This window comes from Anopheles merus, chromosome 2R (assembly GCF_017562075.2).
Source record: "Anopheles merus strain MAF chromosome 2R, AmerM5.1, whole genome shotgun sequence".
Taxonomy (NCBI): Eukaryota; Metazoa; Arthropoda; class Insecta; order Diptera; family Culicidae; genus Anopheles; species Anopheles merus.
The window spans coordinates 31,309,063-31,332,919 of NC_054082.1; the positions used below are offsets into that span (position 1 = coordinate 31,309,063).

At 44.2% G+C, this 23,857-nt stretch overlaps 1 protein-coding gene across 3 annotated transcripts in view; it reads right to left on the minus strand.

The window, feature by feature from the left end:
- Positions 1 to 13,582: 13,582 nt before the first annotated feature.
- LOC121590746 (acetylcholine receptor subunit alpha-like 1) overlaps positions 13,583 to 23,857 on the minus strand; it is a 62,297-nt gene continuing 52,022 nt past the window's right edge. For all 3 annotated transcript variants that reach the window (XM_041910678.1, XM_041910679.1, XM_041910680.1), the window contains exons 5-10: positions 20,030 to 20,139; positions 19,314 to 19,494; positions 18,753 to 19,213; positions 18,446 to 18,669; positions 18,081 to 18,340; positions 13,583 to 17,557 (exon numbers count right to left, since the gene is read on the minus strand). In XM_041910678.1, the coding sequence (XP_041766612.1) occupies positions 17,354 to 17,557; positions 18,081 to 18,340; positions 18,446 to 18,669; positions 18,753 to 19,213; positions 19,314 to 19,494; positions 20,030 to 20,139 (1,440 nt within the window). In that variant the 3' untranslated portion in view covers positions 13,583 to 17,353. The remainder of the gene's footprint in view (positions 17,558 to 18,080; positions 18,341 to 18,445; positions 18,670 to 18,752; positions 19,214 to 19,313; positions 19,495 to 20,029; positions 20,140 to 23,857) is intronic.

Below are 23,857 nucleotides of genomic sequence, written 5' to 3' on the forward strand. Positions count from 1 at the left end.
GGGCTTAAGGTGGGGTAACAAAGCGAGATAATGGACAACAAAAAACACAACTTGGGTGATCGTCATCCAATATGCAGAACAAATTTGAAACTGAAGATAAATAAAGGGAATGAAATAGAGATAGAAAACGAATGAGGATATTAAGGAGAAAAGGGAAGTAGAACAAAGATTGAATGATGAAAAAGACAGAGAAAAAAAAGAAACAAGAATTAGAAGAATAATAATAAAAAATAGTACAAGGGATAAGAAGACAGGAAGAAGAACAAAAATACAAAAAAAAATATCATGGATAAGATAGGATAGAAAAAAATGATCAGAAATCTATCTATCTTCTATATATATATATAAATCTCGTGTCACGGTGTTTGTGGCGAGCAAGCTCCGAAACGGCTGGATCATTTTCAACGAAACTTTGCACACACCTTATGGTGGTATGAGAATAGGTTTTAAGACTCACATCATTTTCAGAAGTTGCACTAAACTTATTTTATTAGCAATTTTCTAATCCCATGCCAAGAGCAGTATTGTTGTTGTTGTATACAGCGCTTTGACACTCGGTGTTAAGTGCAGTTTACACTTGTGTTAAAACCCCCCAAGCAAATTCGAGCAGTTTGCGAGCTCGTACGAGTCCTTGCAATCGCGATAGCTTTTTAGCTTATCTTAATTTGATTTTCTTTAGATTTTCCTAATTTGACAGTTCTAATACTAATTTGACACATCAAATGTCAAACTCAAAATAAATTCTCTTTATGGCAAATTTTAATACCATTTAAAATAGCACAAAATTTCAATTTTTTAGTTGAAATCAGATCAAATAACTAATTTAATGGCTAAAACCTACCGCTTCAAGCAGAATGATACGAGAGTTAGCTGTAATTTGACCGAAAATATCGAATTTCGACATACGCTAATATCAGAGATACGCGATTGCCTCCAGTCCGCATTAATAGCATACATCACGGAGTGCCTGTAAATGATATATGGTATAAATGGGTCCAATAAACTCCGTGGTAAACCAAAAACTCAGTAGTACTCAAGCGGATGATTGTAGATCTTAATTACCTACTGTTATTACGACCGATAAGAAGAATCGAAGCTTTGGGATAAAACCATAGTAATCATTGTAATCGTTGTTTTATACTCCTTGGATTGCAAATTCTTCTATTTTTAATAAAAAACGGGCTAAAAAATCAGCTAGTAACAATATAAGATAAGAAAAAGGAGAAAAAGATGAAAGAAAAAAAGCACGGATGAGATAATATAGAAAAAAGTGATTAGAAAAAAAAACACGATAAAAACGTGAACAAAAGTTGAAAAAAAAGGTAAATCTAAGTTAAGTATAAGAAAATGTGGAAGAAACAGAAGACAATTATTAGAAGATATGTATGCAAAACTAGGAAGCACAAGTAATGTTTGAGTTAGAAGAATTTAAGGTTAAAAAAATAGAAGGAGAAAAAAACATAAGAAACCCAAATAAGCTAGACAGTGCGTCCATTCGGGGCAGTTTTCGTTCAAGTTAGTCGATGCATTTTATTGCCCTACTGCGGAGAACAGTTACTTACCGCTTGGTTGCATGCCTAAAATGTGTTCTTTTTCTTTTGCTTCAATGTGTACTTCTTTCTCAACACTCTCAACACGCTAAGCGCAGCACAGAAACAGGTGGGTATATTTTTTTATAATTTATTAATAACGCGTAACATTTATTTATATATGTATATATTAATAAATTTCTATAATATACAATCTAATACCTTCTTATCATGTGGTTTTGCTTCGTTTCGTAAGACTGCCCTTTTTCCAGTAATTCCTTCGTACCCCACACCACCGGTATTCGTACCCCGGCCCGGAACCGGTATTTTACATCGCTCACCACGCTATCCCACCTTTCTTCCTTCCACCTGCCAGTCAACCTCTGTAGCAATAGTTTTGACTTGTTGTTTTTCTCCTTCTTCCTCCTCTTCGTTTGTTTGCTTTAAACTGTTTGCTGTGCGTGTCTGTTGTTTTTATCAATGCTAAGTATAACTCGTTACCAAAAAAAAAAACAAAAACTGATCAGATTCCCTTGCGTCTACTGTGAGCGATCGTGGTTTTACACTGCGGAAGAGCGCGAGCCATACGTTCGCCCTTTACTGTTGGCACCCCGTTGCTACGCGACGGAGGCGCAAGCACTCGCACACGCTCACGTGCTCACCTGATGGAGCATATATCCTTCGCACGGGTTGCTGTGGGTGATGATGGGTTGCAAGTGTGTACTGTACCTATTATCATCCTTCACCCTCCTCCCTCCCTCCCCGTGTTTGCTACCCCTTCTTGCCCACACTGCTCAACCGTGCCTTATTGCGCGCCCTTTCAGAGCGGCAGAGTAATTACTTCCGCCCATTTCGCCCAGGCGCTGTTGCTCTATCATTTATGTATTCACGTACTGTTTGAATGTGTGTGTGTGTGTGTGAGTCTTTGTGTATGTGTGCAGGTGTGTAAGTGTGATTAACAACATTCGTTTCGATTGACATTGCCCTCAGACATTGCAGCTTCGTCAAGCTGAGCGGAAGATTAACGCGCATCATTGTGCCGCTGGTGCGATTCCGGGCGTCTGTTTTGTTTTTCTTCGTCCCTTTTCTCTTCTGCTTTGCTGTTCACTACACCTATCATTTCAGCTGTACCTACGACTCCCACCCCCCCCTTCCCTGGTAGACCTCCACACCCGCTCGTATCCTAATTCCACGGCAATGGTGTTTTCGTCACTCAGTGATTTCGTGATGCATCATCATCCGCTTGGGTTCGATTTTTACACGTGACAGTAACATTAAGAATGAGTATTTTGATCACAACGTATTTTATTCCTCGCCCTGTCCTCTCTCACCGCCCCACCTACGTATTCCACCCACCGTGCGTGCAGAAAGGGGCACGCTCCCGCGCGAGGGTTGAATCGTTTCTGGTGCGCCGGCACCGGGGGCACGGGTTCCGTGGTGCACTTATAAACCTTATCAATTTGCAATATGTGAGATTATTTTGTTTGGCTGTGTTTTGTTGGGTTCACGCGTGTCGAGCCGTGACACTTTCCCGTGTTGGAATTGGTTTGATTTCTGATTTCGCCCGCACTGCCAACATATTCGCTATCATTGTTTGGTAGTGTTGTTTTGGGGTTTTCCTTCACGAGTTTAATTCCTTCCAGTTTCGTGTTTCGGCCAGCAACCTGGGAGGAACGGGTACGCCATTATGCCCGCCTCGCGCTAGCCCTTAAACACTAAAATCAATTCACCAATGTTTGGGGAGAAATTTTAAGGGAATAGCGTAGAATGCCGGCTTACGATCGGAGGTGTGGAACCGCCAGCGTAACTATAAATTAGTAGCCACATCTCGCATTAAGTGTGTTGTTATGTTGTTTGTTTTGCTGCTGTTTTTCTCCGTACCTCAGCCGTGTCCTTTTGACGCCGCGCTTCTTCTACTGCGTCTGTCTTATTTTCTGCTCATTTTTAGTAAAAAGTATGCATGTGTCTGTGTGCTTGTTTACTTACAGCTTAATATTTATAATGTTAGGGGGGGTTTTTTCTGCACCTATCAGCGCTGTTGTTGTTGTTGTTGTTGTTAGTTAAGTTTTTTTTTTCTTTCACTATAAATAATTAACTTTCATCATCCTGTCCTGTACACATGTGTGCCACAGAGACGCACAGTTTATGAGTTACTACAGTGCTACACGTATGTGTGTGCGTAGCAAATTGTAGTTTGAAAAGGTGTTCGGCGCAGCTTTAATTTGAGCGCAACCTAGCAACCGATCGGCCGAACCCGGGACCGATCATCGTTAGCCACCGATCATCATCACATGGATCATCGTACTATGAATTATGTTTAGTTTTTGCTTACGTGTTTTGTTTTACTCCTTCGCGTTCGTTTTGCGCTTTGTTTTTTGGGAAACAATTATAAAAATTTATTTACGTGTTTGTTTTTTTTTCTTCTTCTTCTTCTTCTTCTTCTTCTTCTTCTTCTTCGTCGCCTTCCCATCATGGTTTCGTTAAAAAATATATTTACATTACTCTCTATGTTCAAGAATCCAATGCGATGTTTCGTGTACCCGTGCGCACGTACCCGCGCCCGATCCGGCGAGCGACCCGGCTCGACCGGCACCACCACCATTCCATCTGCACACACCCGCCCACACACACACAGACACGTGCGTACGGTGGAGGCGCATTATGCTTCATGAACCGAAGGGCTGAAGCTTCCGGCGAGCTTGAGCGGAGAGGGTGGTGGTGGTGCACGCCGCCAGGGCCGGCTCACCTTCACAGGGGCAGGGGACGCTCGGGACGAAGGTTCTGGTGCGAACCCCCGTGAACAGCATCGATTAAGATTCACAGCTCTGGTTTATGTTTTGTTTCCATTTTCAATTAATATCATTTGATCAATTTAATTGAAAAGTACGAAATGTTTTCACACAAATAAAATCATTACAATAGAACGAAAAGTTTTTTTTTTGTTTTGGTTTCATTATCTTTAGATTGTTACCTTTACTAGCTTTGCCAGATACAGATGTATCTTGTGTGAGTGCGTGTGGGATGGGAGTTGTGGAGGGGGGGGGGTGAGTTTGGAAGGGCTAATAGAAAATTGAAGCAGCATAGTGTAGGTAATGGGTTAATGAAGTGGGAAGGAGATAGAGGAGAGAGACAGAGAGACAGAGAAAGCGAACGGGATAGAAGTTTGGGAAAAGGGAACGAAAGGAAGGCTTGTGAGACAGGAAGGAGGTGACAGTTGGAATGGCTGGTGCACATGTTTTTATTTTGTGGGATGCATGTTTCGCATGTACTCGCCCTGCTACATCTATCGCAGTTGGCGGTGATGCTGTTGTCATGAGTAATTTACAATTGGAATGAGTTAATGGACAACCATCGCAATGCGCGATGGGCGCTAAGTGTTGCGTTGTTGCTGGCTTGTTTTGTTGTGTGTTAGTTGATTTTGGTTTAAATTTTATCATTATAACTACCGTTCGAGTATCGATAAGGTTAGGTTTGTATTTGGGTTTGTTTTGGGTTTTACTTCCCTTACGTTTTGCATTCTGGTTTCGTAATAAGGATGTGTTTGAGTATGTGTGTGTGTTAAATGTTCTCGAGAAAATGTGTGTGTGTTTTTATGGCAAACATTATGCACATTTTTGCTTAGTGTGTTGTTGTTAACGTTATACGTTAGCTTTCTCGCTTACTGTCCTTATGTTTGCGTCTTAGGAAGTTTAATTTGGCGTGAGTGTGACATGTGTGTTGGTGGATTGAGCTCCTTTTTTTTGGGTTGTTGTTGCTCCTGCTAATGTTTATCCGATATAGAGCCGCGAGAGTGCATGCTCACGATGCTTTTCGCCTCCTTCTTTCTGACTAGCGTTGCATATTTTTTGGTAGTTTCACTTAGTTTTTATGCTTTTTTCTTACAAAAACCATTACACGGTACGTATAAAAAATGTGTCTTTTAATAGTTAGACGATCTCATCACACACGCACACACACACACACACACGCATACACATATTCTCAAACGTGTGCTTTCTACACCCGTGTCCCGTGTTTCGCGCAACGCCTCTGGATGAGCGTCCATGTGTTATTGGCATGGTAACCAAAAATGGTGACACAAAATTAAACTTCTCATTAATTCGTCTCCTCCCGAGTGGCTCGAAGAACAGTGTGCCTGTTTGTATTCCGTACAAAAAACAGTAGCAGTGGTAGTAATAGGAGTAATATTAGTTATAGTAGTAGTAGTAGTAGTAGTAGTGCATTGCACTCTGGCTGCAATAGTGAATGTAACCGTAGGCGCTTCCTTGCGCCATCTTATCTGCTGCTCAGGCAATACATCGCTTCTCTTTCAAAATGCATAAACTTTCACCACCATTTTCATCCATCGCTTCTTCTACAATTTGTACAATGTTTCGTTTGCGCTTTAGCTACGTATGTTTGCATGGTTGGAATGAGTATGTGTGCATGTGTGTGTGTGTGTTAGCGCGCGCGTTGCTCCAACTGAAAGATTCAAAGCTGGCCATGATGCTGATGCTGCTGGCTTGAGTGGAGTTGCTACTGTTGCGGACAGGCCTGTTCGCGATGGGGCTGTAAGCAAAACCTAAAATAGCAAACAGGTGTCGAAACGAGTGTTTGTGGTGTGTGTGTGTGTGTGTGTCTGCATTTTTGATAGAAATTGTACTTCCGGTTACTGCGGTTTTTGTTTGCATTCTGGCCACACGCTGGTTCCAGGGCTTCCGGGGTCGGTAGCTCCGGGCGTTTACTTGCTAAGCGATTGTCTCAATCAACAGGCGGGCCACGAAAGTGTAGAGTGCTATGCGTGCGTGTGCGTGTGTGGGTTCGATGCATTTTACGTTGCAACACAACCGTGTTGCAAACCGGCTGCCCGTCCAAGGATGAACATTCTTTTGCCAGCAGCAAGGCGTCAAAGTAAGTAATTTCCGCTCTAATGATGATTATTTGTCGTGAGTTGATTGTTGATGCAGTAGATGGTTGGGTTTGCTTTTAGCTCCTTTCCTTCTTTCCCTTTTTTCTTATTTTTGGTGGATAGTTTGCCGGTGGAAAAAAGGAAGGGTTTTGTGCTCCCCGGTCCCCGTCATAGGAGCGCACCGTACCGAGCACTGTACATGTATGGGGTAAACGATGTTTTAGTATGTACAAAACTACCAATTTTTGTTTGGCAATCATATTATTATGCTGCTTATTTACAGACACACACACACACAGAGGGCGATACAGTTGCTGTACTGTAGTGTTGTAGATCATTCGTCTTACGATCGTTCTCCTGCCGTTCTGATGCTTGTTTTACTTATATTTTCCTTCGCCCTGCCTTAACGAATGGGCGTTTCTTGTCTTCTCTATCGTACTAGATGAAACAACCTTCGAATTTCAGATTTATTATTTGCTTTTGTTTCATTAATTCGTCGTACACATACACACACACACACACCCTTGCCAACTACAGTTTCCTCTGTGTGCGGAAGGCGGAATCAAGTCCAAATGTTGGGACAGAGAGGAGCGAAGATGTTGCCCTGGCCTTTTTTCTTTTCTATTTGGAATTCGGAACAATGAAGCGGAATGGAAGAGTGTTTTATTCTTGTGTAAGTGAAGGCCCTCTTCACACACAAACTCACAAGTGCAAGCAAACGGGAAGCGGCAAGTTCAGTCAGCTAACGGAATGACCAACTGCATACACACAGTCGGTGCATTTCAGCAATTGGTTACCTTACTTTTTGGGCTCTCGTTGGGCGCATTGTGCTGCTTCAAAATCGTCCAATAATCCAATTACAACTCTTGCTAGGAGCGAAACTTTTTCGCCGTTCTGCAAACGTAACGCTCCATTCATTGCGCATTTCTCCGGACCACCAAATCATGCATCTTTTGTGTCGAAACGACGACCACCATCGCCCCATCCGCAGACCCCTTCCAACCCGCAAAGAAGCGCAAAGACGAAACGCTCCACCTATACACCCCTAGGCCAAAACGCGGAAAACCTTTCTTCCCGCTTAATTAACCTCAATTTTGACACGGTACACCGAGCCGGACCCGTCTCCTAACCGGTTCGACCGGTCCCGTCGAACGAATGGTCTCCCATTGAATTTGACAAAAGTGGCTGCTTTTTCTTCACATGTTTTCCCAGTTTGCTAGCAAAAAGGGACGGGACCACCGCCCTGGTTTGGATTGGTTGGTTTTCGGGTGGTTTGTTGGATTGTTTGAGCATAAAATTGTGCTCTTCGTACCCTCCTACCCTCCTATTCTCGGTCGCAGGTCAATGCCGAATCGGTCAATGGTCTGTTCCTGTTCAAATGGAGCGCAAAAGTGCGGAAACGAGAGTCGGAAGTGGTCGGCTGGCCCTCGGTTTTTTTTTTGTTCTTGTATGCGCCACGCTCCAATGTGCGCCCTAGAGCAACAAATTGGATTGGCAAAGATTGAAGTGTCCAGTAAGAAAATAAATAGTACAGAATCCGGATCCGGTAGGTACCGCTGAACCGCAGTGGCCAGTAAAATGGGAGGGTGGAAGAAAACAGGGCCAAACATGGGCGGAGAAGAGCGTCAGTTAATGCCACTGGATAAAAATCGCACAACTTATCGTCCAGCTTGCACTTCTCGTATCTCCTTTGAGCAGAGTTTGGACAATCCTCGTGCACAGTGCATGCTTCCCTGTTCTGTTTTTCTAGGGCATCCCCGCTTGTGTTGCGTGTGTCAAGCAATTTTTGTGCTGCGTTTTATTAAGCAGTGTATGCCAGTGTCGCACAGTGGCATATCGGCTTGATGATAGTCGTTTTCGGGTTAGTCTCCGAAGCCTCGATGTCGATGTTGTCCGTTTAATGGTACCCGTCAACATTTCCGTCCGAAAACGTGACAAGGATCGGTGGAAAATAAAAACAACAACAAAAAATGGCGGGGACAATCGACCAGCAGCAGCTCTAAGTGCACCGACCACTCACGTCCAGTCCATTTCGCGAACGAAATGGACGGGGCAGCCGTATTGAGCCATCGAGTGGCACTGGTATCATTTATTCTGGTGATTGAATTTGGCTCCATTTCGTCGGAATCCATCGACACGAATGCATGTGCTGTGCATGTTCGGGCACGGGAAGCAGCAGCCCTAGCAACGGCCCGTCGCAAGAGCCTGCTGTTGCTCCGGGCTACTTGCATCGCACGCCGTCGAACGAAAGAAGCACGAGCATTTCTTGCCGCTGCACCCATTGCACCAACCGCAAGGGCAATTCGTGCCGGAGTTCGTTACGTCAGTAAACATCATTGCCCAACACAGAACCCGCCGGGGCCACCCGATGGGGGGGAAATGTTGCGATGTTGTGTAGATGTGGGTGTGTACAATCCGGTCTGCCCTCAACGGTATCAAATGGCCGTGACAGCTCGAGGAAAACCCGTGGCACCCGTTGCTGTAAAACCAACGGCAACCAACAAGCAAACCAAAACCCAAGGGGTGCTGAGATCGGTGTGCGAGATTTGTTTCGAGTACTTTTTTTGCCTTTACTGCCTTTTTTTTGCCAGGCTCTTTTAAAGGGACTGCTCCCTTTCAACAAACCGGCAACAGCTCGATGAGGTTGTGGTGGTTGATGATTTGAGCGATCGACCGAATTCGTCGACGTGGAACGGTGTGTGATGTGTTGAATTCAAACTGCCAGCCAAGCATAATAGTACAAAGAAGCGGCGTAAAATGTAATGGCTTACTCCGGGTCGGTCCGGGATTGGGCTGCACTTGCACTTGTTTGACATGTCACGTTTTACGCTCGCAGCAGGAAAAGCAATAAATTCGGTGGAAAATACTTCCGGCCCTGCTTGCTGCTGCTGTGTCCGCTGTGTTTACCGCGTGTGGTTAAGATTGAGTAACACGGGGCGGCGGATGGCTGAACCTAGGGAGCAACGAGTCAGTCAACCGACAACCGGCTGTGTGAAAGGGCCCTTTTGTGTGTATGTGTTGGGTTTTTTCGTTTTTTTCTGATTATCTATTTGTCATGATTTTGACAAATCAGAGTTATTGCCATTATTAAAGCTAATGTTGAGATTGAGTTACAGCTGGAAAGACATATTTGACAAAATTTCATGCATACATTTACAAGTAGTAGTTACAAATTCCATATAAAAATGATGCAAAATTTCTTTTGCAAAAAAAGAACACCCTCACCGGACATGAACGTGTCCGAACGATCCATATCCGTGGCAGGATAATCGGTTTGCATCCTGTAAGCCGTACCGGACGCCGTACCTTAATCCTTCACGCGAAAATGTCGACCGCGGCCACAGATGACCCACTAGGCGTCGGGGCGCGGCTTACACGCGTAGAATTCACCTAGCCAAATGGGAACGGAAAGCAACTATCAGCCGTACAATGCGATAAACGAACGCGGGTAAAGAAAAACAACTTTTTATCCCGGAAGCATCTTTCCGGAGGCGGTTTTTCCTTCGCCGGGAAAGGAAGCGAAAGCCACTGGCTCCGGCTCAACGGAGTATCCGGGTGCTCCGGGTGGGTCGGAAATTAAAATCAACGACGATTCGCTTCATTTTCCAATTTCCCTGTTCGGGACAGCCTCCCGTTTGCTGCGAGGAACGCGTCCATCCCTAGGAAACAGCGTCATCGATCGAGGTGGATCAGAAAAGTTCAGTTTTGTGTGTTTGTGTGTGTGTCGAAACAAAATCGTTTTCGGTTGATCGAATTTCATTCATTTAAATATTGCAATTGTTTCAGTTTCACATAATAAGAAGTTCGATCCTTCGCGGCCACGCGAAGCTGGTTCGTGCTTCTTTTATCGATAAAAAAACACAGCGCCCGTTATCGATTTTCCCCACCGGCCGGATTAATTGGAACAAAATCGAATCTCGTTCGCCCAGAAAACAGATGGCCTTTTGTTCGGTTTGTAATTGTTCTGGTGGCAAATGAAATTTTCCATTTTTGGGAATGCAAAAAAAAAAAAAATGAAATGAAACGGAAATAAGGATTTCCGTTTTCCGCTCGACTCAAATGTTGAAGCAAAGCATTATATGGTGCGGTAATTGTACCGTTTTTCCGCCTCCAAAAGAGTGCTTTTACAACCTATCAACGCTTCCAATGCTCGTATCAGGACGACAAAACAACACTACTAGCAGTTGATTTTCAAACGGCTTCGCCTACTATGATTGCAGCGCCACCATTTGCATGCACTTGTGTGGCAAGAGGGCCCTTATGCTGTAATGTGTAGATAAAGTGTTTTCCGTCCCTACTTTTTGTGGCCCGATCACCGACTGCTGCTGCTGCTTTACCGTTTGATGCAGTTCTTAGAAGGCTATGCTTTTTCTGCCTCACTCTCTCACTCTCTATCACTCTCTCTCTCTGTCTCTCTTTCGTTCTCTCTCTTATCCTTTCATTACATTTACCTGTAGGCTAGTTTTGCTTTTAAGCTTGTGAGCTTTTTGTTTGCCTTTGCTCGTTTTACACACGCTTCACTTCGATTTCACTTTAAGGTGCTTTGCCGCCATTTTCTTATGTATCCACCTCCCACACCACAACGCCATAACATTTTAAAACACACATTTCTTTCGTGTTTCACTCGTTCCTTCCCATCTACTCGGATAATAGCCAAAATGCACTGACATGTGACTGGAAGACACTCGATTTGAAATCAGGGTCATGCCATAATGTTCAAAAGGTTACGTTCCGCTTATGCAATTACAATGTCGGAGATCACGATCTGGGATTATCATTGTAGAGTTTGTCTATATGAGAGTGTGTGCGGGTGAGTGTGTGTGTGTTTTTTTTTAATGAATATTTCGAATAGTTTTCTTATTTTGCTTGGAGACATTTCCAAGAGGGACATTTTTAATGGGCAGGGGCGCATACAGTAGTGACGTGGAAGGGAAGTGAATTACACACATATCTCCTGTGCAGCTTTACCTTAGCACACAATTGTAGAAGGGTTGTAATCAAAATGTTTGTCTGTGTGTCTGTGATAAAACATAATATGCTTTTGGTTTTGTTCGAGGCATTCTTGTCACATTGAGTGAAGTCTTGTTTTTTGTTTGTTGTTGTTGTTGATTTGGATAGACGCTAAATAACTGGACGAATTTTTTACTGCAAACTAATCGATCAATAAATGATGCTACCAAACCGATTGTCATGAATAAGCTACTGAACAAAGCTATCAACATTACATTCCTTAATTACCATAATAAAGGTTGATACTAGCTCTATCTCTTTATTTATCTGTCTCTCTCTCTCTCTCTCTCTCTCTCTTTCTCTCTCTTTCCCTTTCACTCTCCCTCTTTATATCTTCCTTCTCTCTCTCTCTCTCTCTCTCTCAACATTTTTAGAGATAAAACAAAAACCCAACGAAGTATGTGTAACAACAAACAACGCGATTTACTGAGTATCATTTCCCTACAGTTACAAACCCGCCCCATTAGAAACTAAACCATTTTCATACATTGTCAACAAACAAAAGTGTAGCTTATCTCCCCTCCCATTATCGCCTTCTCGCTCGATATGAATGTTTGCAACAATGATGGGTACTGAAAAGATCGGGTTTCACACCAGTGTAAAGTAATTCACTTAAGCTCCCATCAACATGTCGAAGATGAAAAAGGACAGTCTATCACCCTGCCTTGCCAACCCATCCACCAGATTTGCTATCATCACCAACCCGCTCGCTCAATTGATAGAAAATTAGTTAATATTATCTCAACAACGTCTTTGCTTTGTTTAATGTTGTTTTCTGTTGTTTTGTATTTTGGTTGTTGTTGTGGCTGTTGTTGCAGCTGCTGCTACTAAATTCTATCTATTGGCCTAGGAATGGCCACATCTTTTCCTTCATTCTGCCCCCCCCCACCGGCCCCCTCCCCTTCTCCCTCACTCTCTTATGCACATGCGTGCTAGTGTGGTTTTTTTTAATGTAATCGCTAGTTTAAATGTTTTACTTTTACTTTATTATACATGTTAACTTTGAGCACATTTTAATGTATCCGTTTTTGTTATGTTTTCCTCTACCGCTCCTTCAATTGGATTTCCTCCGTCGTTCACCAGAGTGTTCATCCCATGTGCTGAACGAGTGTTGTTCGGTGTTGTGGTTGTGCAATTGTGTAAAGTTTTGTTCGTCTTACCTGGTGTGTGTGTGTGTGTTGTTTAATGTTGTTTAATTTTCTGCTGCCTTATGTCATTCTTGTTTTCGACAGTTTTTGTTAGGTAATAGGAATAGTAAGTTTTGAATGTGTGCGTGTGTGGTTTCGTCTCTTTCGTCTTTCCCTGTTCGTCGGCTTGTTTTCCGTGTTTAGAGCAATTGTTCATTTAATAGCATTGGCAACTACAAACAGTCCGGCATTGTTTTTTTTTGTTTTGAAAAAGGTAAAGTGTGTTTTTTGTTTCGTTTTCGTTTCTTTTTTGTTACATCCTGTCTCTAGTACGTGGTTTGGTTTACTCATGGTATTATTTTAGGCACCGGCCCCTTTGTTGTTTATGGGCGGGATTATGTCTTTTTAAATTTCATTACAATATGGAGAAAATGTTATGAGTGGTTGTTGTTGTGCTGCGTGCTAGCAAGCACGCAGAGATTGTATTTGTTCAGTTTAGTAGCTAGAGTTTTTAAATAAATTAAAATTGAAAAAAAACTTTGCTGAAATAAATGTAGTTTAACAAGATGACAAATTTCACATGAAACAAATTCAAACTTTAAAAATGAAGCTCAATCGTTTTAAAAAATAAAATCTACAGTAAAACGTATTCGATAAACGTTCTTCATTGACAAATATCCAAAAAGGCAAAATCTATAATTAAAACTAACCAAAAAAGGGTTGCCGTACGACATTCGTTTCAACCAAAAGCAATGAAACGAGTTGAAATGTTCTACCAATTCAATCTATTTGCTTTAAAAATTATACCTATTTCTTTTCCTCTAATTTGCAGTTGTTTGATTTGCTAACGCGCTCGTACAGTATGAAACGTTTGAGCCGTGTACATCATAAATATTGTACCTTGCTTGCATTTTATCAACGGTTCGATGCAGATTTTGCAGTAGCTATGGACTAACTTGCTTATCATTCTGTTAACTATGAAAAGTGTTTGCATTTTTTGTTATGTTTTGTTGTTCTTGTTTTAGTTGTTGTTGTTGTTGTTGTTGCTGCTATGTATTTTTTGTTGAGCCCACCTTCAGCACTGTACGATGGGGGGGGGGTTTGTTTTGTTTTGGTTTCGTTTTGTATTTGGTTGATTAAAAAGTTGATTTTCGAACCGTCCACAGGTCGTTCAATTCAGCGTGGCCATCCGGCATGGAGTAGTCCCATTGGCTATTCTCTCACTTTCTCTCCCTCTTTTTCTGTCGCTCTCTCTCTCTCGGTCGAGCAGCTGTAGCTTCGATGTGTTTGTCGTAGAGGGGGAAGGGAAGCGGCGTGGAGGTGTGACCAGCGTGACTGAAACGTGAACCGTGCGCTCTACTGCCTCCCCTCCCATCATCATCTATACTGGCGATTATTACAATACCGTCAGCATGCTTACGGCTATCATTTGACTAAAACTATTGGTTTTTGTGTTTGGTATGTTTTGTTTGTTAATGTGATCCACCGCCTTGAGATCGTGATGCACCAGCTGCACAACCCGGTACGCCAGGTGGCGGCGCACCCGTGTTCCGATCTGCGGACTAGTGTGTCTGTGTGTGTGTGTGTTTTTTTTAATTTACGTGTTTCACCAACCTTTTTGATGAGTCCTTTTCGCCCGCGCACAACGCACCATAATCGACTCGTGTGCGACTGATACAAATTCTAACTACAGATACATTTATAGCATTACTTGTTGTTTTATGTTTGTTTGTTTTGTTTTTTTTTTTGTACGAAAATCTTTATAACTTACGTACACGCTTCACACACGCTTTGCAGTGCTATGTGTTAGTTCCTGTAATATACAACGCGTTTTAATTTATTTTCTGTATTTGTAGGTGTGAGTGTGTGTGTGTGTGTGTGAGTGTGTTTGTGTGCAGCACTAGTAACAAAAGTACCCACCACCTTTCCCCAACCTTACTCAACTATCGCATCAATTCCCTTTGTTTTTTTTTGTTTGGTTTTGTTACTGTCACGTTGAATATAAAATACATACACACTCGTCCTATAGCGAATACTTTTAAGTACATTAATCGACTTAGCTAGGTTTTTGGCTTAGTAAAAAATGTGTGTGTGTATGTGTTTGAGTGTTTTTTTTGTTATCTAACAGTACTTGTAGGATTTAATAACTTCTTTTTTTCTCTTTCATCTCTTTGTGGAATGATGTTTGCTTACTTACTTGCCTTTACGCCCTTGAACTTGCTATGATTGTGAACTATTAAGTTAGCTTTCGTCTAAAACGCATTTACTCTTCTTCTTCTTCTTCTTCTTCTTCTTCTTCTTCTTCTTCTTCTTCTTCTTCTTCTTCTTGCAAACCTTCTAGCCGTCTGCCTCTTTCCACCGTGTGTGGTGGTGTGTAGTAGTTTTGATTATTTCACTCAATTAGTTAGAAATGGCTCTACCCCAGTACTCCCCAGCATTATCCTAGTTGCGAGTTGAGATGGAGACGGGCTTTTGCGGCGTTTGTGTTTGCCGGTTGCTGTATAAAACGCTACCATGGTTTTGTTTTGTTATTCGTGGTTTCGGTTGTTTGTTTTTTTTTTGCGTGACACATTAATTGCTTATTAATTTTTACATTAAACGCGTTCGCACCGTTCTCTTTCCTGCTGATGTTCTAGAGCGGGGCCAAAACCTGCTGCGGATCGTATTCGCCATGGGTTTGTACATTATGCCTTTTGGGGCCCCACCTTAATCCTGCACTGTCACGCGACACGCGTCGGATCGGCTCCCTAGTGCTTCGCTGTTTTATATAATCGGGAATTTTGGTAGAATTTCCTGTAGTTAAGACACTTCATTATCAGACCAATTCATGCTGATTGTATTCATTTGTTTTTTAAACATATTATTCCCTAACGCCGCACGTACGACGACACCCGGGTGCGCCATCATGCGTTATCGCGCACGCCGGTAACGGGCGCTTCTGGTTATAGTGTGTAGCTTTTTACAAGAATTGGGAAGGTGGAAGTGATGGGCGGGAGGGGGGAAGGGATGGTGAGAGGGAAACATTTCGCTCCGCTTCTTTGAAACATTTACAACAGTCGAGTTAAAATCACTATCTTTCAACCTAAGTAATGTACTCCCTTCCTGCTGGCGTAATAAGTTTGCGCAAGTGCAACGCAAAGCGCCTGCGGCTTGTAACGCCGTAAGTTCTTACATCGAATGAATTTAACTTTAATGTATCGAAAGGGCGAAAAACAAACAAACAATCAAACCCTACATACAAACAAACCGTTCCGCGTGACAACAGGTGCACAACACTGGTGCTAATAAATTTAATTTGCGCTAATAAAACCGTATAAAACACGTTGCCGCGCGTATGCCGGCTGCGTTGCGTGGGCGCTGATAACGTTATGCTACTGTCGTGCGCCGGTGGCCCTGGTGCATGGCATTTAACAACCAAAACCCTACTTTGAATGCATGCTGATGTGTCTGACTGTCTGTGTGTGTGTGTGTATGTATGTGTGTGAGTTACTCGCCTACTAATAAAGCATAAATCCAACAAACTGCGACCACAAAGAGTTTGTATCCATTTCGAAACCAACTCAGTAACGGTGGGTAAAATTGAAAAAGTACTGCTCGAAAACGGTAACCTCCGCACTACCTTTGGCGCATACCGTGGCCAAACAAAATGCAAACAATTACCGCTACGCAACGGTTTGCTAAGCTGCCGTCTTCTTCGATTTGATCGCACTGCGATCGCTATGCGCAAGGCAGGGTGCCGCGGTAGTAGTAATGGAGAGCGCGCCCGCTGAACGCGACCGTTAATTAATCTTCGCCCGGAGGCCCTCGCACCCATCTCGTTTTTCGTTTACGGTTCTGTGCCGTGAAGTGTTTTGCTGGTTTCCTGGCTACCGAATGACAAGTGTTTTCCCGCAACGCGAGGGAGCTACTATGGTGGCAATGTTTGGATGGTGCCCTAAATCGAACCGGCCAACGACGTGTTTTGCTACAATTTCTTCTCCTAAGCCTTGCCTGTGTGTGGGAGGGACAGTAGTGTCTGTCCGCTTCCCTGCCTTTCTTCACGTTCCGGGGCCCTACCGCCTGAGCTATCGTTTACATTAACCTTAATTTGATTGTTATTGACACGTTGCATGTTTTACCTACACGCCGCGGTTGGTTGTTGATGGGAGGGATGGAAGCTGAAGGAAACAATACCAGGGTAGGAAGGAAAACATAACGCGCATAATCATGATGAAAGGAACGTGTGTGTGTGTGTGTAGTTCGCTTTCCGTTTCCGCTTACATCTGGGGAGGTGTAAGCATTGCGAGGCGCTGAAGAGCCTTTTGCATGAGCCGTGCCTTTGCAGCGTGGCTTGCTGGTGAAGTGTGCGCGCTACTCGCTGTAGTGTGTAATGGTTGCCATGGGTGGCGCACGGAGATGGCTGGCTGACTGAGATGAATGAATCGAACACATCGTAAGAAAGAACGAACGGGAGACATAGAGCAGTAGTAGTGGTAGTAGTAGTAGTAGTAGTAGTAGTGGTAGTGATAGTAGTAGTAGTAGTTGTTGTAGTAGCAGTAGTAGTAGTGCTGCAATAGAGTGAGCCACATGTCCCATGTTCGTTGTTTGCTGCCTGTGTTCAATGTGTTCAATTTGCTATTGTACGATCGTGTGTGTGTGTGCGTGGGTGCGCGTGTCAATGTGCATGGGCTGATGCGTTTGTGTTGATGATCATGATTGCACGCCGACTTGATTGGCGTTTAGTGGTCATCCTCGTTGACCAGGGTTCGCATCCAGTTCAGAAGATACTTCCAAACGGCGGATGCGAACCCGGGCGGATGCTATACATTCTCGCTGCCCATTTTGAGCAGCTCCATCTTCTTCTTGGCGATCTTCGAGTACATCGCGTCGATCGGTTGCGTGTTGTCGTACAGGCTGGGCGCCTGCAGAATGATTAGGCAGGTGCCCAGCACGCACGCTATCGTAAATATCCACAGAAACAGACGATCCAGCACGAGCGCCACATACTTCCAGTCTTCCTCTATCTGCCGGTTTCGGGGAAGGGAGTGAGGTGCAAATCATAGATCCAATTCAAAACAATATCGAAAAAAAGACACATATTTGGGTTTTAAAATGATTTCATAATAGCAGCTCGAGGTTCAGCTGGCTGGTTCGGTCTGCAATGAGTTACCCGTTTCGCAGTTCCGCCGCCGCCGCCACCGCCGGCTCTCGTTTTGGGGGGCAGAGGTTCTTCCCAGCAAAAAAATCGGATGCCGTGATATCGTACCACTGGCTGCCGGGGAACCCCGGCCCCTCACCCGTAGGGACTGTGCTTTGCAAACTGTGTTTGTGTGTGCGTGGGTTGGTAGTGGGCTAGCATTTCTTTTTTTTTTTTACGACAACAATAAATGCCAGCCCCGTACAGGTAACTCATTGCGGACCGAGGCGTCAGTTTAGCTATAGTTATTTGGTTTTTTTTTCTGACTTCGAAATTTCCTTTAGAGAAAGAAATTCTGTTAGAATAGAGATATAGAAAAAAGAATCGCCATCGCTTGCTGGTTTACTTACACTTTCGAACTTGTCCTTGTTCCGCACGTGCTGGGCGACAAACCGTGACGCTTCGATCGTTTTCTCCATCTCGCGCAGCAGCGGCTTCTCGAAGGTGGGGCTGAGATCGCCACAGCACGTCGGGCTCATGTCCCCGTTGCCGGTCGGACTGAACAGATCGTCGTCCCCGCCCGGCAGTGGCAGTGCAGGTAGCGGCGGCTCGCCAAAGCACGGCCCGACACCACCGGAGGCGGCCACATCGAACCGTGAGGGGGGCAGTGCTGTTGCCATTTCGAGAAGGAAAACACGGAAAACAGAGTAAAAGAGAGGGACGTTGACCGAGTGTTCGATAATGTTCCCGTGCACCCCGCACGCGCCATTCGTACCGGGTATATCAAAGTCCGTGCCGTACTCCTTCCCGCAGAAGCCGACATACTTTTCGACGTCCGGCGGCACCTGGAACACGTCCGTCAGTACGTCGGTCGGCGTCTGGTCGTCGTTGTCCGACGGTTCGTCCTCCTTCTTCGGCCGCTCTATGCACAGCACCTTTGGCAGTAGCTCTATAAAAACGCGATGCACCCACGGTGCCATCCGGTGCGTGACGGGTGACCTGGGAACAGAGGCGACAGAGCACAAGAATGCAGAACAACTTTGCATTGGTATACATTGGTTGCAATTGGCCGCGCAGCTTACCGAAAGTTGACGTTCAGCACGGCAATCGTGACGACGACCGAGAGCGTGACGAGCATCATCGTGAACAGCAGATACTTGCCGAGCAGCGGTACGGTGAGCGACGTCGGCGGAATGATTTCGGCAAGCAGCAGAAAAAACACGGTCAGCGACAGCAGTATACTTATACATAATGATATCTTCTCGCCGGAGTCACTCGGCAAATAAAACACTAGCACGGAAAGGAACGATATCCCAACGCAAGGTATGATTAAGTTTACGGTGTAGAAAAGTGTCTTTCGCCTTAACGTTATGTTAAATATAATATCCGGATATGGTTCTTCACAACAACTATAAAATTTTTCATTCCTAACGGCAGGCACCTTCATAATGTCCCATTCAACTGATATATAGTAATCTTGCAGATCGATGCCGATGTCGATGTTGTCCGAGTCCGGTGTCTGCTGGAGGTGCCGAAGATCGACCTACACAATGGGGGGAAAGGTAAGCATGATGCGCCAACGGACGGTTCCAACCCCATCTTCCCCCCCCCCTCTCCCATTCCGTAACCATTCCCACACTTACCATGTAACCGTCGTACGTCCAGGATCCGAATTTCATAAAACATGTTTGCTCATCAAATGGAAAATACTCAACATCGATTTCACAAAATGATTTATAAATGGCAGGTGGTTTCCATACTACTTTACCCGTATGATGTAAAATTGCTTTTGTCATTATTGTCACCTCATAGTTACCGTCCGCACTGAAGCCCGGGCGCGAGAAACGTGTGTGCAGACAAAAAAGGTTGGGTTGGGAAAGGCAAAGAAAGAGAAGGTGAGAAAGAGGAAAAGCTCGTGAGAATCGTGACACACTCAGGTGAAGTGGGCAGCATTATTTTGTTGTTGTTGATGTTGATGTTGCTGTTGTCGTGTGTGTTATCTGGCCCGGGAAAGACGGAAGCGCGCCCCTTTTCCAGTAGGAGCGTTCCGATCCGGAGTCTGCTCCAGTCAGTTTGTCAGTGTCACGGGCAGACAGCTTGGGTTGGCGAGAAGTGCTACTCGAAAACGAGAACGAATGACCACGAAGCCGCCGGGTGGGGTGATGTGGTCGGTCGGTCCGGTCGGTCCGGTCGGTCGATTTTACACCGGTTGCATCAGAGCACAACCGGAACTCACCTGTCACTGACCTGCGGTGACCGACCGGGACCTCATAAATCATCACCCATCCCCGTTTCTCGGAAAGCAACGAAGCTGTTGGCGGTACTGTTGTTGCTGGCGAAGCAACAAATCGACACTTACTTATTATACAACACTATATCTGGCAGCCAAATGTGTTCGGATGGGACGTGCAGGGTGTCCACTCCGCCGTAATCATCTGGGTTCCATTTGAGCTTGTAATCGTTCCATTCCTGGGGAAGATGGAGAAATGGAGAGCATGTTTTGGGGAAGGTTAGTAGCGTGAACGGATTACACAGATGATGGAACATCGCACCGGCACTTTCACCGGGAGGGGGAGTGTGAATAAGTTGATACAATTAATCTTTGGCAGAAACGATACAACGCGATTGGTGCAGTGGATACACCCGAGCAGCAGCATATTCATTGTAGAGCTTTACCATGGGAATTACGAGCATAGTTAACACTTTGACTGCCGGCCTGACGGCGCAGTTTTTGAGTGAGTTCGTAGCGCATGGCAAGAGAGCGATGAGAACGACAGTTTCTCTTGCCATTGTTATCACTCTTTTGTTTCATTGCGATAAGCGGCGTAGCACATGTCGTTCTCGTTTTCTCTTTCCTACCTTATTCGTTCTCAAGAGAATCACTGAGCGTCACATCCAATGCTGAACGGTGAGCAAAACCGTCATGCGAATTTATATGACACGGCGCTTAAAGTGTTAAACAAACCTGTACAAACAACTTTTTAAAAATTAATATTACAGTCGTTGCCACCAAATTTTGGCTCTAATGCATACATTTTTGACAGTGCACATCACTTTTTGACAGTTCGCATCCAATTTTGACATTAATAGATGCGACTATGTCTGTGAGTCATCCATTTTTGACTTTTGCAGGAATCACGATAATATTACAAGGTATTTGAGTAGATTTTTGACAAATGTAATTTTAAATCACACCAACAATACAAAAATCGGTAGTTTCATTATTTTTTTTTGAATGAAATTTTTTTAAATGATAACACCATTGTTTACACCTAAAAATACATGCCAATTGTTTTCACTCCATTAAAACTTTCGAAATAGGCATAACAATTGTTAGATTTTAATTCCATCAATGAAATTATTAATTACTTAACTTACTGTCAATAGTTTCGGAATACACAGTTTAACATATTACGTTAAATTTTGTAAGTAAAGCAATTGACTCATAGTCAAAATTAGGTGCCTTACTGTTATGAACTGCTCTTTCCACTTATTATTTTATTCACATACAAAATAAATAATACGACACAATTAACAATCTCAATGAACACTTTAAAATCACAAGTGCGGTAGCCGCGCACCAGCCGCACCGAGCGCCCCTGCCGAGAGCTCCTGCTCGATCGGCCTTTGTGCATACTCTGCTCGGCGCTCGGCACACACTAAGCCTTGCGCTGCTTAGTGTGTGCGACAGTGTGTGTGACACATTGTCGTCCTCCTGGACGTTGACCGGTGGCAGCGCAACTGCCACGGCAAGTCCAGGGGTCGGCATGGCTGCCCACAACACTTACCGTGCATCTACACGAGGTGAAATGTACAGCGAACTGAACTATTTGACAGGTGAAATATCTGACAAATACAGATAAAGGGTTGGGATACAACATACAGCTTACAGATTCACTTAAAAAGAATATCTTCTTAAGCGGAACATTCCCAATGTGGAAGAGATGATGAGTTGTTCACTGAAAATTAACGAAAGACTTGATATTGAAGTTATGTAATGGATTTAGTAGCGATTTTGTACGAGGTTTTTGTTTACATTGCACTGCAGTTTGTTGCAGTGACGCGTTATCTGAGACTGGAAATAGACGGAACGGGATATTCGCGGTACTGTGAAAATCGCGTATGACTTTTACTGTCAATTTTGTTATGAAATCTGACAAACAGGCGAGATAATCGCGGTTCGTGTATGGACTCATTCGAGGTCTGGTTACAATTGAATATGCCAAGATAATTTTTTTTAATCAATTTGCGAATTAAATTGTTTATTTCACAGAGTTTATTCAAAATAAAATACAATTCTCCTATCTCTACACGAGTTTTCTAACAAATTCACCAGAAAAGCGGATTTCGGTTCGCCATAATCGGTTCGCGCTACCACGAAAATCTCAGCAATACCGAAGTTGGATATCTCTGCGTAACAGCAGGCGCGGTTCGAGGCGCGGTTCTAAAACTGTTATAAACATGGCTCGAATTTTGCGGTACCGCGACGATCTCGGTTCGTGTATTTCCAGCATGACAGATATTTCACCTGTCAAATAGTTCTTTTCGCTGTTTATTTTACCTCGTGTAGTCGGGCGATAATATAATGAGATAAAACTACCGCACACTGATACCCTCGTAGTTATGAAATCGTTCTAAATATGAATGTGTCTATCTATTGAACTAAATTTCTAATTAAAATTTTGTCATGAATACCTTCTGCAGAGTATTTAAGAGATGATTCAAATATCCATAGTTCAGAGTTCAGACTTTATTTTCTTGAAAATCATCACGTATGGATTGAACTCGCCGATTGACCGCTTAATATTGTTTTACTGTCTTGCATTTCTACGCTAAGATAAGATAAAGTCTTTAAATAGATAAACTATATATTCAGCCCCCTTTATTAGCTACATTACATAAAATACAACCGTGCCAAACTCATCATCTTAAGCAGTAATTTCAATTTACTTCACACGTTATGCTATGCAACTAATTATTTCACCAATTGTTGGCGCTGCAGAATCAATTTCATAATACGCTGGACGCGCTCATTATCCAAATTTTACATCAGCCCAAACTCATCGCACCACATGTCAGCTCGGGCGAATCTACACACAATGGTGCCGCCCACAAACAGAGTGCCTCGAATCTAATCTACAAGATCGCCACCGCGGTACGGTTGCGTTTTCGGTCCGGCCGTCCTACGGTTTGTGTGCCTGTAGGACACCTTGCGGCACAGTAACGCACCGGCACCGTTGTCAGTCGGGCCGGGGTCGGTGCTTTCATGTGGCCGCCGGAACTGCTGCTGCTGCTGCTGCTGCTGACAGCTCAATTATGAATCGTTTATGCTGCTTGGTGAGCACCGTTCCGGTGCTATCCTTGTGCGCCGGTGAAGCTGCACACTTAAGCAACCCTCGTTTCCGCGCGACAAGAACAAGAAGTGGGGCTACTGCGACCCGCAGGGTAAAGGTAAGCGAAGGGGAGGGGACGAAAGTAAATGTCAAACCGGTGCGGAGCAAGAAGCTTGCGGTAACCGGCTTCAAGACAGCTGGTCAGCTGGATTGAAGTCGTTGCGGTTACTTGAAGTCGTGGCGGATCGGATTGGTGCTGGTGAGGTCCCGGTATCGATTTCGGTCAAACCACAGCTGACCATTCGTCAATATACCGCACGAATAACAAAAGCGTGGTGGGTATTACAGGGCCAGGCCCAATCACTGTCACGTTCCACAAACTGCAGGAAGTCAGTCAAATTTCAAGTCCTTCCTCCATGTACCGCACGCGAACGTTAACTGTCTCGCCAGCCAAACGCAAACGCAGACGAATGGCCCCGAACACCGGAAGGTGCCCGTATTCCGCCCCGTTAAACTAACGACCCGTGTAACGCTGCTGCACTCTCACATCGAAAACAAAAAACAAAAACCCCACCAACATCCCTCTAGCGAATGCTCTACCGAACGGTTTTGTGGTGGCAGCTGTTTTGTATCCCATTATGCCAACAACGCTGGCCCGATGATGCTCGTGAACTTGCTGCAGCACTGTTTACTGTTTCTGGCCTTACGCTGCCACCGCGGACGCTCCCCGTCGATGATGGAAATTGCGACACAATGAAAAGAGAGCTGTGCATCAGCGGCACACACACACACACACACACACACACACACACACACACACACACACACACACACACACACACACACACACACAC